The sequence below is a fragment of the Typopeltis vanoorti genome, chromosome 14 (assembly GCF_054136105.1).
Source record: "Typopeltis vanoorti isolate ZY-2024b chromosome 14, IOZ_Tvanoo_1.0, whole genome shotgun sequence".
Taxonomy (NCBI): domain Eukaryota; kingdom Metazoa; phylum Arthropoda; class Arachnida; order Uropygi; family Thelyphonidae; genus Typopeltis; species Typopeltis vanoorti.
Window position 1 is genome coordinate 106,941,295 of NC_143562.1, and position 15,867 is coordinate 106,957,161.

Below are 15,867 nucleotides of genomic sequence, written 5' to 3' on the forward strand. Positions count from 1 at the left end.
CACAGTGGAATATGAACCAACAGCCTCTGTTGGAGAGCAGGTTCCTAATGTTTCAACAATCCACAATTCAGAGAATCAGGGTACTTTATTAGACAGTCCATCTCTTCAACCAGGTACAGCCACAGAATACCACTACTAACACAAATCTTAGGACTTAAGTGAAGACACCCTTGGTGTGCACCACTGATATTTCAAGGTATAAATTTTAAGCATGATAAGAATCTGAAGTATTTATTATCTTTAGCACAACTATCATTGGTTATATTACTTCAATTCATATCACCAATGTCCTAAGTGCCTCCATGCTGAAGGTGCATTGTTCCAAAACAATGCACCCCTTTGACTGGAAAAGACATGAGTTTTGATTCTCATTATGATTATAGAAATCTTTAATACACTCGTTTCAAATGAAGATGAGCTAGCTTATCTCATATGAAGGTAACAGGTTTTTTATCCCACATCATCATCAGCCATTGTCAATCCACTGCTGAATGAAGGCCTTCCAAAAAGATTACTCTAAAACTGTCTGTCCATGGCTTCCTTTCCCATGTCACTCCTGCAAATCTGATGATATCATCAATATACTGTGATTTAGGTCAGCATCGTGGTCATTTTTCCTCTTGTGGAATCCAATCTAGTACCTTCTTTTGTCCATTGTTGATCTTGTCTTCGAGCAATATGCCCTGCCCATTGCCACTTCAGATGTTTCACTCTTCCTACATTGTTAGAGACTTTGTATCACAAGACTGGATTCCAAAAGGAATATATGGATAAGAAATCAAATACTGAGCATACTTCTTTCCATACTAAATTGTGTTGTTCTTAACTATTAAATTTCCTTTGGATTTAGTGTCCATGTTTCACAGCCATATGTCAATATAAGTAGAATACATTGATACATGTAATGATCTACTTGTTTAATTTCATCATTATTGATTTTATTATTTCTGGTTGAACATAGCTATTGAAAATAAGTTTGGGTCTTTTTTAGGCCTGCGGTTTTGCTAGCAATTTGGAGTTCATGGTACGAGCCTGTAATTCATGTGCAGTTGAAGTAAAGATAATTACGTCATCCCACATACAGACAAATAAGTCAGAGAACATTTGCGATTAACAGACCAAAATAATATTAGTGGACAGTATATGGTTGATTGTGTGTTCGTATGTAGTAGATGGCGTGGAATGAATGGTAGATTAAGTAGTTCAGACAGTATGCTTTGTGGTGTGGAGTGCCCAATCCACAGCGAGTCCTTAGGTTCCACGGAGGTGTCACATAATAAATAATAATAGCTAAATCATCCCTAAAGGGATGTCAGCTGTTATGAGTGCTATATAACAGTAGCTTTTTTCCAAACTAATCTCTAAATTCATCACTGCTAAATGTATACTTATTTTGTCTTGTTTTATATTATGCCAGTTTTGCTTCTGACACTTAAGTTCGGCTATTCTTTCATTTCTTATTCTTATAATTGACATTATTAATATTAAAGATTGTGTAAGCATAGGTAATCTGCTCTTGCGGTTCCTCTAATTTTCCTCAGAATTCAATGGTCTCCAAAGTCATTGATCAAGTTATTTTTTAACCAAACTTTCAGATATTTTAAGACAAGACTGGTTTGAGCACTGTCATATATAATGCTAAAGTGATGTTTGGTCTCCTATTCCATATAAATTTATATAACACATTTATAATTACACCAACCTTACTCATTAAAATAAAAATGTATATAAAGCTAAAATATGTAACCAATTCACAGATTCATTACTGATGATGCAGTTGATATTTTCTGTATTCATACCAAATTGGTAATGGAAATTATATAATTTCATTAGACTCGGAACAAATTTCAGAAGATATCTATGTCATGTAAAGAACTAGGTATATAACTAATCTGAATATCAGGTTCAGTTCTAGTTTCCTTAATAATGTAGTCCATGCAGATTAAAAATAACCATTGAGATAACTGGTTTAACCTGAAAGCACTTTTCTTCTAACATTTCAATTTTATTTATAAACTATACATTCTATGTATACGAAGTTATTTCCATCATACATTTTTTTTCCTTCTGAACTCTCCTACTGATATTCTATCATCATCAAATTCCTGCCATGTATCCTCAAGGGGTGTACAGGATATGACAGTACTACATGAAAAAATTACATCATTACTAACTTCCTATCTACAATTTTCCTCCAAATCAGTCTGTTACTTGTCAAGACTCCAACATTATCAGATCTTATATTTCTATCGTCAAAGGCACTTTGTACCGTATCAATCCACCTATATCTTGGTCTTCCTCTAGGTCGTTTTCCTGCCAACCTGGCAGAGAACACTTGTTTTGCTAATCTTTCCTCTCCCATTCTATTTAAGTGACCATACCATCTGAGATTAGCTCTGCTAACGCATTCCTGGATGCTGACAATGTCAAGTTCTTTCCTAATATCCTCATTTTTAATATGATATTGCCATTGATGCCATCTGTTCACGCCTCTAATTTTTCTCAGGACTCTCATATCTGCGGTCTCTAGTCTTTGGTCAAGTGTTTTACTTCTGACCCAGCTCTCAGATCCATAAGTTAAAATTGGTTTGAACACAGTCTTGTATACAGCTAATTTAGTGTTCCGACTAATTTCTTTCTAATTCCATATGAATTTATTCAATTGACTTCCCACGATACCAGCTTTGCTGATTCTGTTGTCTATTTCTATATTTAGTTTACCATCTTCAGTAAAAATTGTGCTAAGTAGCTGAAATGTTTTACTTGTTCCACAGGTTCTCCATTCACAACACAGTTGACATTTTCAAGGATTCTGCCTATTTTCATTGTCTTTGTCTTTTTATTGCTGACCTTCATACCATATCTATTACAACAGCTATTCAATTTAGTCAGAGAATCTTGCAGACTTGTAGCGGATTTATTTAGAAGTATAACATCATCCACATAAAGCAAAGAGCTGACATTAACATCTCCAATTCTGATATCAGGTTTAATACCACATTCCTTCATAATGTGATCCATATAGATAATGAATAACAGAGGGGATAATGTACATCCTTGTCTCACACCAGATTTAACATTAAACCATCTTCCTGTACTTCCTTCAATTCTAACTGCTGACTCACAACTCAAATAAAGACTAAGTATTGCTTGATATAATGCCCCATTGATACCATATAACTGCAGCGTATTGAATAGCTTCTCTCTTGGCACCTTGTCATATGCCTTTTCCAAATCGACAAAACTTAAATACAGATCTTTGTTATATTCCCATGCTTTCTCGACTATTTGTCGTAAAGTGAAGATCTGATCCTGACAGCCTCTATTTGGCCTGAATCCAGCTTGTTCTTCACCAAGCTTTTCTTCCACAATTCTTCTCAACCGTTTCTCAAGTATACTTGCATAGATCTTGCCAGGAACACTCAGTAGGGAAATACCTCTGTAATTCTCACATTCAGTTTTATTTCCCTTTTTATATATGGGTACTATGAGAGCTCTACTCCAATCATCGGGAATTCGTCCCTCTGTCCAGGCTTTCTGAACTATGCAGTGCAGCCACTGTAAGACTCTTATACCACCATACTTCAGCATTTCTGGTCGAATATCATCTACTCCTGCTGCCTTTCCACATTTCAAGCCTTTGATGGCTTTTTCTACTTCAAGTATGGATATGTATTCCTGACTGCATACCTGGTCAGTGTTTTTTATCACTGTGCTGTCATCACTGCTTGTTTCATTTAGCAGTTTTTCAAAGTAATTACTCCATACTTCAAGGATATCTTTTTCTCCTGTTTTCTTTTCACCTTTATCATCTCTAATTCCTTTTACAGCACTCTTTCCTCCATTCCTAAGCTTCTTCAACAACCTCCAGAATATTTTGCCACCTTCTTGATATTTATTTTCTATATTCTTGCCAAAGTCCTCCCATGACTTTTGTTTAGCTAGTTTTACACACTGTTTAGCTTTCTTACATTTGTCTCTGTATTCTGTAAGAGTAAAAGCTGACTTATTTGCCAGGAACTTTTGATATGCTTTCTTCTTTTCCTTCACTGCCTCTTTAACTTCCTGTGTCCACCAGGGAGTTCTGATTTTTTATCTTTGCACACAACCTCACCACATGCCTCTCTGGCAGAATCAATCAATGTTTCCTTCAGAGTTTGCCACTGAATCTCCAAGGTTTGATTCCTGTTCTCAAACTCTTTCATTTTCTTTTCAATAATATTTCTGTATTTTAGTCTACAGTTTACATCTGAGAGCTGCTCAACTTTTATTCGCTTTAAAACTTTCTTACATGTTATTCTTTTCAATATGAAATTCAATTTTATCCTGCTCAAGACTAAATAGTGATCACTTCCAATTTCAAATCCTCTGTACACTCTGGTGTCCTGCACCAGGGAGAAAACATCACTATCAACAATAACATAGTCAATGAGACTTTTCTTATTCCTAGCCTCTTCTCTCCATGTGAATTTGTGCACATTTTTATGTTGGAACATGGTGTTAGTAATAACCACTCCATGTCCTGAGCAGAAATCCAACAGATATTTGCCATTATTATTAGCTTTGCTCTTTTCTCCAAATTTTCCCAAAATATTTTTGTATGTCTCACAATCATTTCCTACTCTACTATTTAGATCCCCAACAAGGACGAACTTTTCCTTTTTCATTGTGTCAGTTGCTTTTTCTAAAGCCTCAAAAAATTCATCCACTTCTACCTTAGTAGAACCTTCTGTGGGACCATAGGCACAAATAAGTCTCATTGTCCAGTTCCCCATTCTCATATTTGCCCACATTACTCTACTTGAAACTGACTGCCATTCAAGAAGATTAGCCTCGTATTTTGTGTTGAATACTATGGCTACTCCTTCTTTTCCTTGATTGTTATTGCCTGAATATAACATTTTGTATTTATTGCTCAGAAAGATCCCACCAGATCTCACTGATATTCTAATGAAGCTTAATTTTATGTGACTTCCACCTATTAGTACTGTGGGCAGGTTAGGGACTTTCTTTTTCTTTCATTAATTTTATGTTTTTGGTCATTTTTATTCATTTTATATAGAAATATTTATAGAAATTGAATTATAAACATTTATAATATTTGACTGTTTGTTGTCAAGTATACAAGCTGTATTTACTTAAATACAGCTTGTATTTGAAAATATTTTCTCAAATCTCAAGGATATTCTGATTTTTTCTAGAACACTTAGTAACGGTATTCCTCCCATTCTGCTTTTTTTAACCATATGAATTTGTTAAAAATTGAATTTAATCATAAAAAAAAAACTTACCCTAACTCATGGTTGTCACCGTCTCCTTTGAAGTAGTCCCTTTGGGCATATATACATACAGCAACCACAGAGGTTGATTTTCCATGATTCCATACATTCCTTGAAGTCCTCACATGTGACTGTGTTGAGCACCCCCTGCGAGTCTGCCTGGTTCTTTTCAAGCGTGTGAAAATGAGTCTTTTCAGTCAGAATTTCATCTTGGGGAACAAAAAAACGTCGGAGAGAAGGTCTGGCCAATGGGGGGGAGAGTAATAACTGTTGTGTTTCTGGAAGTCAGGAACCTAGAAGTGTTATCATGGTGGAGAGAATCCAGTGGTTGTTCATCTACTTGTCTGGTTGCTTCAAAACTTCATGGTAAACTTGCCATTGACAGTTTGATGGGGGGGGGGGGGGAATCCTTGTGGACAGTGCCTTTGATGTTAAAAAAATGCTCAACATTAACTTGATATTGCTGCAAATTTGATACACATTTTTTAGCCAAAGTGAATTTGGTGACTTCCACTGCACTGACTGCTGCTTTGCCTCAGCTGCTACAGCAGTTTTTTTTTTGAGGCTGAAGCAAAAAATCTGCCTTTTCATTTGGAGAAGAAAATTGCCAAACCATGTAACCCAAAAATGCTGCTTGCCCCTTATAGCAGTGGAAGGCTATATAGCAACTGGTTTGTACATGATTCTAATTCTCTGAAATTTTTGAGTAGCACCTTATATGATTAGCCACTGCAGTTTGCACTGTCATATATTCATATATCAGCATTTCAAGTTTCTGATGGCTTTTTTCTACCTCAAACACTGATCGTACTTCCGACTGCATTCTTCACAAATACTTTCTAAAACTGCCCTATCACTTTTTACACCATTAACAAACTTTTGGAAAGTAATCATTTCAGGTATTTCCTACGAGCACATGTATGTGACTTACAAGCCAGGAACTTTTAATATGCTTAAGTTTTAAAAGAGGTATACCGTGAGTAGACATATCGATACAAAATTAATAACGGAAAAACTCACGTACAAAGATTATTTAATAGTATAATTTTCGCCTGTGTGTGTCACAGGCATCTTCAGTACATTTAGACCTTTTTAGTTATCTTACACCAGCTACTTAGGTGGCACTTTTTGGAATTGTCAGTTATTGTTTAATTTGAGCTTAATGTACTGAAGATGCCTGTGACATGCAGGCAAAAATTATACTATTAAATAATCTTTGTATGTGAGTTTTTCCGTTATTAATTTTGTATCGATTTTAATATGCTTTTTAATTTTCACATCCTGCTTCTGTAACTTCTGTCCACCAGAGAACTGTTATTTTGTATTCCTACAGCTAACTTCACCATAAGCTTCTCTGCACAACTTAATATTTTCTTCAGATTTTATCGAATTTATTTGTTTTCAAACTTTCACTTATTCCCAATAACCTTGAACATTTGTGAGTATACAGCTCACACCTGATAACAGTTATTTAACTTTGGTTTGTCTCTATTTTTAGTATACATTTTTTCTTTTCAATAGGGTATTCACTCATATAATTTATTTTTACTTACTATTATTTACATCACTATTAAGTATCAAAAAAGGGCAAGACTTTTTTTTCCTGTTTTGCTCTCTCCCCATGAATTTTATTCACATTTCTACATTGACATATGGTATTAATAAAGACTAGCCCATATCTTTGAGCAGAACTATTGCCGATGTTTGGCATTACTGGACATTATTCAAACTTTTAGTTGAATAAGACATGGGTTGGAATACAGTCTAGAATGTGAAAAATGTTTGAGTTAAGTTAGCTAACCTTATATAGAAATAGCAAGATTTTTCTTGGTTAGCCTGTTTTGTGGACTTTCATCCCAAAGAAGGCGGAGAGGACCACATGCAATGGACATACACTCACAGCCTTCATTGCTTTGGCTATAATTCCAAACAAACCTAATCTAACCTAACCAATATTATTCTTAGTCCAATCCTTATCACCCAATTTTCCAAAAACTTTCTTCTATCTAGGATTATTTTTCCTGTTCTGCTGTTCTAGTCTCCAAGAAGAACCAACTTTTTTTTCCCTTTACATTATAAAGCTGCATATCCCCTAAGAAGCTGAAGCATTCCCCTGCTTCTTCTTTGCTTAAGACCTTCTGTAGGATGAAAGGCACAAAATTTTGACTCATATCCTGTGCGTGACAGCTCCCATTCAAGAAGTTATCTCGTTGAATACTACACTTATTCACTATAGTATTCTTATTTTGTCTCAATAAAACTTTTGCTAACATGGCAGTTAAAGTTTATCTGCTATCTCCATTTCTTTTTCACTGATACTTTTTATTACGATGGTGACTATAATCAATTCTGTTGATGTTGTTCAAGTATCTGACTTTTTGCTGTTTGCTACCTTCATTCTCTAAGAAAACAACTGAGTTTTTACATAACCCCAGCAGACACGACATTGACATTCATGATGTTCTTACCATTGTAATTTATTCATAAGAATGGTTCTAACAAGTTTAATTACTAGTTGTAAATTGAGAATTCATGCGAGTATTTTGTAATAAATTTTGTTTCTACAGTATGTTAAGCTCGAATACAAAAAAAATTTGATGACCCATTTTGCATACGTACACATGACAACCATGTGTAATCTGATTAAGACCTAATATACTTAAGTGATACAGTTCCTCTCTTATCACTGTCTGTACAGATAATCAAAACAACAATTCGTATACAATATCTTTCTTCACTGATCTTGTGTCCATCCTAAATTCTGGATCTCTATCAACAAACACCATCTCAGTCTTAGCTCTCATCTCCACTACGGGAGCATGGATTTCCACCAAAGCATCATATATCACTGCACATCTGTATTTGGAACACTTAGCAATGTAAAATTAGCACTCTGCACTCATTCGTCCAAGCTGAACATCCAATTAAATCTTTCTAAAGGGACCTGAAATCAGCATTTACTTTTTAACCTTCATCTTTGGCATCGTAAGCATAGACCTGAATGTTCCGTGTCAATCTACATAAAATATTAGCAAATATGATGAACAGGAAGAACAAAGCCATGAAGCATATCAATAGTTATGTTTGTTTTCTGAGACACTGCCTCCATTCCATTTCTTTCTGCTCCATTGTCTGTGAACGTACTGCATACACTGACATTTTTCACCTTTCAATAAATGCAAGTAGATTGGTAAAGCAACCATTTTGGAAGTCACTTTTACAAATCCACAATGAAGATGATCATCCTACCCAGTATTTCTGATGTGATGCAATTGCAGATACAGATCAGTCAATAACAAGTCCTTGTTATGTTAGTCGAGTAGACAGTATCTTTGTTGTCCAAACAAAAAGGCTGTGAACATGAATTCCATCATCATTTTTGTTGACTCGTATGATACCATCATCCTGCTAATTGGAGGCTTGAAAAAGTTGTCTGTTCTTTATGTAAATCCTACCTAAAAAAAAAAAAAAAAAACATAGTAAAATAAGATTGCAGGATTTCCTTCAATCTGACTGAGAAATCTCTTTTTCAACTATGCTTGTTGCTTTTCTAGCCCACCTACTATATGTTTTTTGTGCATCTAGTCATTATCTTTTACCTACTCTATAAGAAGATATGTGATTAAAGAAAGACTGAAAAACTACATTGAAAAACTACTGGTTTCAGGTGTGGTATAGGCACCAGAGGCCAAACTGCAAACATAAGGCAGCTAATAGGGAAAAAAACCATGAGTTCAATATCCCTATGTATCTCTGTTTTGTGGACTATACCAAGGCATTTGACAACATCAATTGAGAGATACTCTGGAAATGTCTGAACAAAATAGGAATTCCAAAATACCCAATCGACTTAATAAAAATGACAGGAACACAGCAACAGTGAAGAAAAGCCAAAATATTGGTTTAAGATAAAAAGGGTTCAGGAATGGATCCTATTTCCCCGACCTGTTCAACTTCTATAGTGAATTCATAATGAGAAATCTCTTGATGGATGGAAAGATGGATCCTATTTCCCCGACCTGTTCAACTTCTATAGTGAATTCATAATGAGAAATCTCTTGATGGATGGAAAGATGGTATCTCAATTGCAGGTAAAAAGATAAACAACCTCAGGTATGCAGATAATACTATGCTTATAGCCAGCAATGAAAGAGAACTGATGTCACTTATCGGGAGAGCATTAAATATGGACTTAACAGAAACAAGACAAAGTCCATGATGATAGGAAAAGAAGCATCTATTCATAATATTAACTTAGAAAAAGTGGAACACTTCATATATTTGGGAGCCCTGATAGATAATAAAGGTGGTTGTCATACTGAAATAAAAGGAAGAATTGCAATGGGAAGGAATGCCATGACACAACTAAAAATATATATTGAAAGATGAAATATTTCTAACACTAGCAAATATAAACTAGTGAATACCCTTATTTTCTCAATCGTTCTCTATGGGTACAGAATCATGGACACTTAGTAAGAGAGACAAAAAGTAACTTGACAGTTTGAAATGTGGTGCTGGAGAATGATGTTGAATGTCTCATGGATGAATAAAAGAACTAATGTCTGTATTCTCAATCAATTAAATGTAAAAAAAGAGATTGAGTGACAGTGAACAAGAAGATACTTCAATATTTTGGTCATATATCATGACGAGATGTAAACATTGAGAAGGAAATCATGCAAGGAAAACACAGGAAAGGAAGACTAAGAGCAAGATGGATAGATCAAACCCCAAGGATCTCAAGACTTTCCTTGGAAGAAGCAACTGCCATGGCAAGAGATAGAAGTAGATGGAGAAACATTGCTGCCAAAGTCAAGAATCCCCAGGCATGAGGAGATCGATGAAGAAGATAACCATTTCCCACAGTGCATGTAGTTTCAGTTTTCATCCATTTAATTCCTGCTTCATCTAGCTTTCTGAGTGTTGGCATGTTTGAATTTTTTTCTTGCACGTGCTATTTCCTGATATTTTTTGCAGGTTATGGTGATTTCCATAATGACCCATGTTACAGTTCCATATGCGATATTATCTGACTAAAACCTTCCACTGACTTGCTAACGCTGAAGTTTGTAACTCATGATCCCTCATTCACACTTAAATCCTCTTCTACTATATTCAAATTCCAACACTCTGAATTTGAGGCAGCATGTTACAGAAACAGTGAGGTTATGAGCCTCCGTAGCTCAGTCCACATAGACGAAGCCCTTTTGGTCAGAAAGACCTGGGTTTGATTCCCATCAATGATGTAAGGAATCTTTATCTGGGCTCTTTCAACTAAAGGTGAGTTAGCCGGTCTCATACGGAGGTAAGGGGTTTCTCACCCGGAAACTCAGGTTTTTTGTCCCCCAGAACAGGCAAACTGGCCAGTGAACACACACATCTACAGACATAGACACACCAGGAAGCATAGGGCTAACCACCTTACCCTCAAGATATGGTTGCAGTTAAATGAATAGAAAATCCTCAACACCACAAGGTAAAAGAGGAGGAATGGAAAAAGAAGATTATATATGTTGCTATATATTTCCACAATGAAATTTCCCATTAGGATTATTTTTCTACTTGCCAAACCTTTTACTTCACTTAATCCTCTTTTATCTTTATGGTGTTGAGGTTTTATTCTTGAAACCACAACTGTAGTCAAGGATAAGGTGGTTAGTCCTATGCCTCCTGGTGTGTCCTATGGCAATAGATGCATGTGTTCATGGAGCTGGTTTGCCTGTTCTGGGGGACGAAAAAAAAAAACCCTACCTCCGTATGAGACTCACTAACTCATCTTTCATCGAAAGAGACCAGATAAAGGTTCCTCACTTCACTGATGGAAATCGAACCCAGGTCTTCCTGATCAAAGAACTTTGTCTATAATGTCTCAGCTACGGAGGCTCTACTTGCCAAACCAATTTATTTAAATATTTCATATCACTGTCTTAAGTCAAAGTCACTGCAAACAGCCTCCAAACCTTCAATATCATCATACATGTTATTAGCTTTCATCCCTATATTCAGGACATACCTCCTATGCTATCATTAGCCAATTCCAATGCTACAACATATTTATGTTTATTCAAAAAGGAAGAACTGTTGTAAAACTGGAAAACTGTGAGTTAGCATACCTTAATAATAAAAGATGGAAAATTCATATAGAAAAACTTGATCTTTAATTGTAAACTTTTCGCCAAAGGTTGACTGGCATCTTCAGAACAAATATGGAACATCAAATTATACAATAACAGAAAGATTCTAAAGCAAAAAAATTTATACACATACACTGTATAGTATACAATTACTTAAATTAAGAAAGATTAGCAGACTGAAAAAGTTCTATCTCTCATAAAGGTTTTAAATGCAGACCAAATTGATGCGAGTTTGGCCAATGAAGCAATGTTTCACATGTCACATGTTTTATTATAAAGTATTTCATAACCCCCCCCATCTCTTCTCCATGCAGTGTGAAGGATTCCCTTCAAGGCCATGACAAGCATCAGAGACCCATAACCTCCTCCTTTTCGAGGATACATCAGTTAACAGTGTTACTGCAGGTGTATCTTTTCTGATCTGAGGCTCAAATTATACAAACATGTCAAGGGCCTATAATACACTGCGTTTATTTCTCTGTGCTGTATTCATTCCATTAAACCTAAACATGATTGATTTTCCAAGGGTCTAGCAGATTCCTTACTTATATGGCTTGTTTTATTATGGAGATCTTGAAGATCTACTTTGAAGATATATTGTGAAGAATATAAGTCTTACATCAAGTACCATAAGCCTGAACAATCTGGACCAGAGTCACATGATAAAGGAAAAATATATGACATTAAAACTCCTTCAGATCTAGTGAGGCCTTCCTACTTCAAGCAAACTGTCAAATCTCGAGAATGCAAAAAGTTACCATCTTGAGTAGAATTTTTTTTTTTTTTTTTTTTTAAATATCAGGAGTATAGTGGTTTTATTTTATCTACAGAAACCTTATTTTTATAAACTCCAATCAATAAACCTGGCTAGTTACACCTACACTTCTTTATCAAATTTTAGGAGCTATGTGAATTCTTTTCAGAAATTTTTATATGTAGAATTGACAAATTTTCCTCGCATTTTCCAGTGCAATATTATTTAATGTAATTAAAGGTTAACTCTTACTACTTTTTATTTTAATGTATTTCTCTACTAAAGATATTTTTATGTCTCAAAAATATGTATAAGTGTTAAAAGAACTTTTTACAGTCCTTCAGTCACCCCCCCCCCAATTTCCATAATTACAATTCAGTGCAAACATGCTACTGAAGGAGAAAATTTTACAACAAAGTAAAATAAGGGATTTCTATAACAGTAATTCATGATCATAAATCATTTATTTGCTTATATATTTTGACATACATAACATTTCAACATGGATAAATGAATCAAAAATATTGCCTCTGTAATATTTTTAACATGTAAATTTTTAATAAAAATAAATCATGTTCATACAATTTTTTTATGTAACTTACACCTGTGCAAAATTGTAAACTTATAATACATTGATACCACAGGTGGACTAAGGATTTTTTTTTTCTATTTTAATTCATTTCATATATTTTTGCATTTTTAATTTATTTTTTTACCTAATCTGGCAATCCTGTTCAAGATCCACTTCAGATGGATGATTGTCTCACATCGAGCAATGAAATTCATCTCCCAATTGTTGTTTATTTATTTATTTATTGTTTTTTGTAACATTTTCACCTTAACATCCCAAAGTTAACTCTCACTACAGAAAACTTGCAAGGACCACAGGAATAGTTTGTTAAAGTGGAATATTTGCTACAGCCAATTTCTTTTAGAATATTGTGCCTATGGAACTTAGGGCTAGGATTTTCAGTAGTTTGTTAGAGTGAGTATGTTAACAGTGAACATAATGAGAGTTGGCTCTTTGTGGAGCCTGTTTTTGGATGCTTTTTAACATCCAAAAAATACTGCTTTTTAATACAAAAATCCATTTCTGTTTCCACAGTTTTGTGATAAACACTTTTGTACTATGCAATCCATAATGAATTTTGAAAACATCAATGATAAATTCTACTCTCTTCCTGGGAAAAAAAAAAAGCATTCCAATAAATTTTACACGAAATATATGAAATACCATCATAGATTAAGAAACGTTATAACATTTCCAAACAAAAAATATTTGTTTCTAAGTCATCAGTCCGACTAATATCTACTTTATGACAGCAGACAATCTGCTTCAACAGATAAAAACTAGTGATTGACTCAAAGTTTATTATATGATGGAGTTTCAGAAATATATATAAATTTCTATGTATACCTTATGTACAAGAGAATACAAATATATTTTTATATTTTGGCTAATCAGATAAATGATTTTTTTAACTCAAGCACTTTCTTTTACTACAATCATAAACATAAGATATATTTATTTCACCCCATTTTATGATTCCAATATAAACGTAACCATAGAACTAGCACTGAAAAAAACTAGCCTTGTCACATAATACATATTGTCACATTACCATATAATACATATCTATTTAAATATCTTTTCGTTCTGTATAAAATAAAGATACGAGCATGACAGTTTAGAGAAATCAAATTATTTTCACTTCCTTAGCAAAACTGGAGAACTTGTGAGATGTATAACACTGAATAATGTTGGAGGAGAGAAAACTTTATCGCTATTCAATGATTTTCTTTGTACAGGCGATTTCATGATGTTAGAAACTAGCCTATCTTCTACAGCATAATTATAATTTCTATACTGAGTTTTTTCTTTAATCTTATCACCACATATGTTGATGACAGGTGAGTGTTCTGTAATATGAAATTTTCTTCTTGCTCTTTTATGAAATGCAGCTTTTCCAATGTTTTTTCTGAATGTGTGTTTCTTTGATCTTAATGAGAACCTCTGCCTTGGAGCTATATCAGTGAAGTCTGAGGAGTAATTTTTGGAAGGTTCATGATTTACACTAATTTTCTTGGACTTACTTGTTGTAGAGAGCGAATCCACAATGCTGTGTTCATTAGGTTTGAGAGAATTCTTTTCCAAAAATGAATGGCTGATGTCAGTATAGGATAACTCAGAAGACGATTCTGCACGTGAAACTTCTTTCACCTGACACAGAGTCATCAAATTATTAAATCTATTATCTGATATTATCTTGTGTGAAAACTGATTTGCAGATTTTAGTATTCCTTCTTCAATATGCACATGGTCTGATACACTAACAATTTTGTGGTGCCTCTGTTCTTCAGAAATGAAACAACAACAACCAGAATCAACACTAGTAAAATCATGAGTTTTAAGGAACTCTGCATTTACAGAAAACTTTGATTTTTTAAAGGGATTTATAGTGCTTGTTAGCAGAGTATTACTTGAATGACTACTCAAACCATTATCAGGATAAACATATTCATTAGGATAAGTATATTCATTTTTTGCTAATCTTATAGATGAAAGATCACTTTTTTCAGTGTCACGCTGGTCATCATGTTGAGAAGAATTACAGTCAGCTTTAATAAATTCATCTGGAGTAGATAATGAATAATCTTTGCTACAGGAGATGTTACAATGTGGGGAAGAGAGCAAGAAAGATGATTGAGTATGACTAAGCAAAGTATTAGAGAAATAATGTTCTGAATTTACTGTATTCACATCCTGTAGAGGACGACAGTTCATAATTTCACTGCCATAAAAAGTCATCTTATTTTCAACGTTGTGGTCTGGAATATATGGATCACCATGTTTGTTAGTATAGTTCCCCCTGAACGGAAAAAGCAAATTCTGTTTATTAGTAGGGGATATCCATTTTACTTTATCATTTACTAATGAAGGATCAGAAATAAATTCAGAAAAAAGCTTATTAGAGGAGACTGATACTGGCACTTTGCTTTTATTTTTTGATATTTTTTCTTCCATTTTATGATCAGGCAAAACTACTTTATCACTGACAGCATAGAATGACCAAGACTTTTCCATACTAGTAAAAGGTTCTAAGCAATTCACTGAAAAAAATAAAATAAATAAAAATTGAAAATGAATAATAAAAATTTAAAAAAATGTATATATATATGGTAGGCATAAATATAGCTATACTTTTCTGCAGGGAATATCTAAACAAAGTCTTACCAACATTAAGTTAAACACAGCATATTGGTAAGGCTTTGAGAGATAGATTGAACCATGCTGATTATAAGCATGAATTAATTCTAAAGAAAGGATAAAACATACTATTTAACATTGGCTCCACCCCTCTTTTTCCCCCTTTCGCTTATTTTATCACTATTTTATCTACAAAGAGATAAAATAGTGAATAGTATAAAATATATGTAAAAAGTTTAGTATTTACAATGCAGCATCTACATATATACAAATCCATAATCAAATGTCTTTGAATAAATTAATATTTTGTAAAAACCTAAAAATGTGCAATCTGTCTGAGTCTGATAACATTCAGCTGAGTGTATAGGGCTCGGCCAAATAAGTAAAATTGCAATTTCTCTCTTGTGTGAAGGGCTCACACTCCACCAGAATATGACTAATGGTAAGACAGGTGTTACATTTCCCACACATAGGTGGATCATCAGTAAA

General features: G+C 34.1%; 1 protein-coding gene across 1 annotated transcript in view; it reads right to left on the reverse strand.

Moving 5' to 3' along the window:
- Positions 1 to 12,694: 12,694 nt before the first annotated feature.
- LOC150099824 (treslin-like) overlaps positions 12,695 to 15,867 on the reverse strand; it is a 290,982-nt gene continuing 287,809 nt past the window's right edge. Inside the window, exon 16 of the mRNA XM_090403686.1 lies at positions 12,695 to 15,281. Coding sequence (XP_090259812.1) covers positions 13,879 to 15,281 — 1,403 coding nt within the window. The 3' untranslated portion in view covers positions 12,695 to 13,878. The remainder of the gene's footprint in view (positions 15,282 to 15,867) is intronic.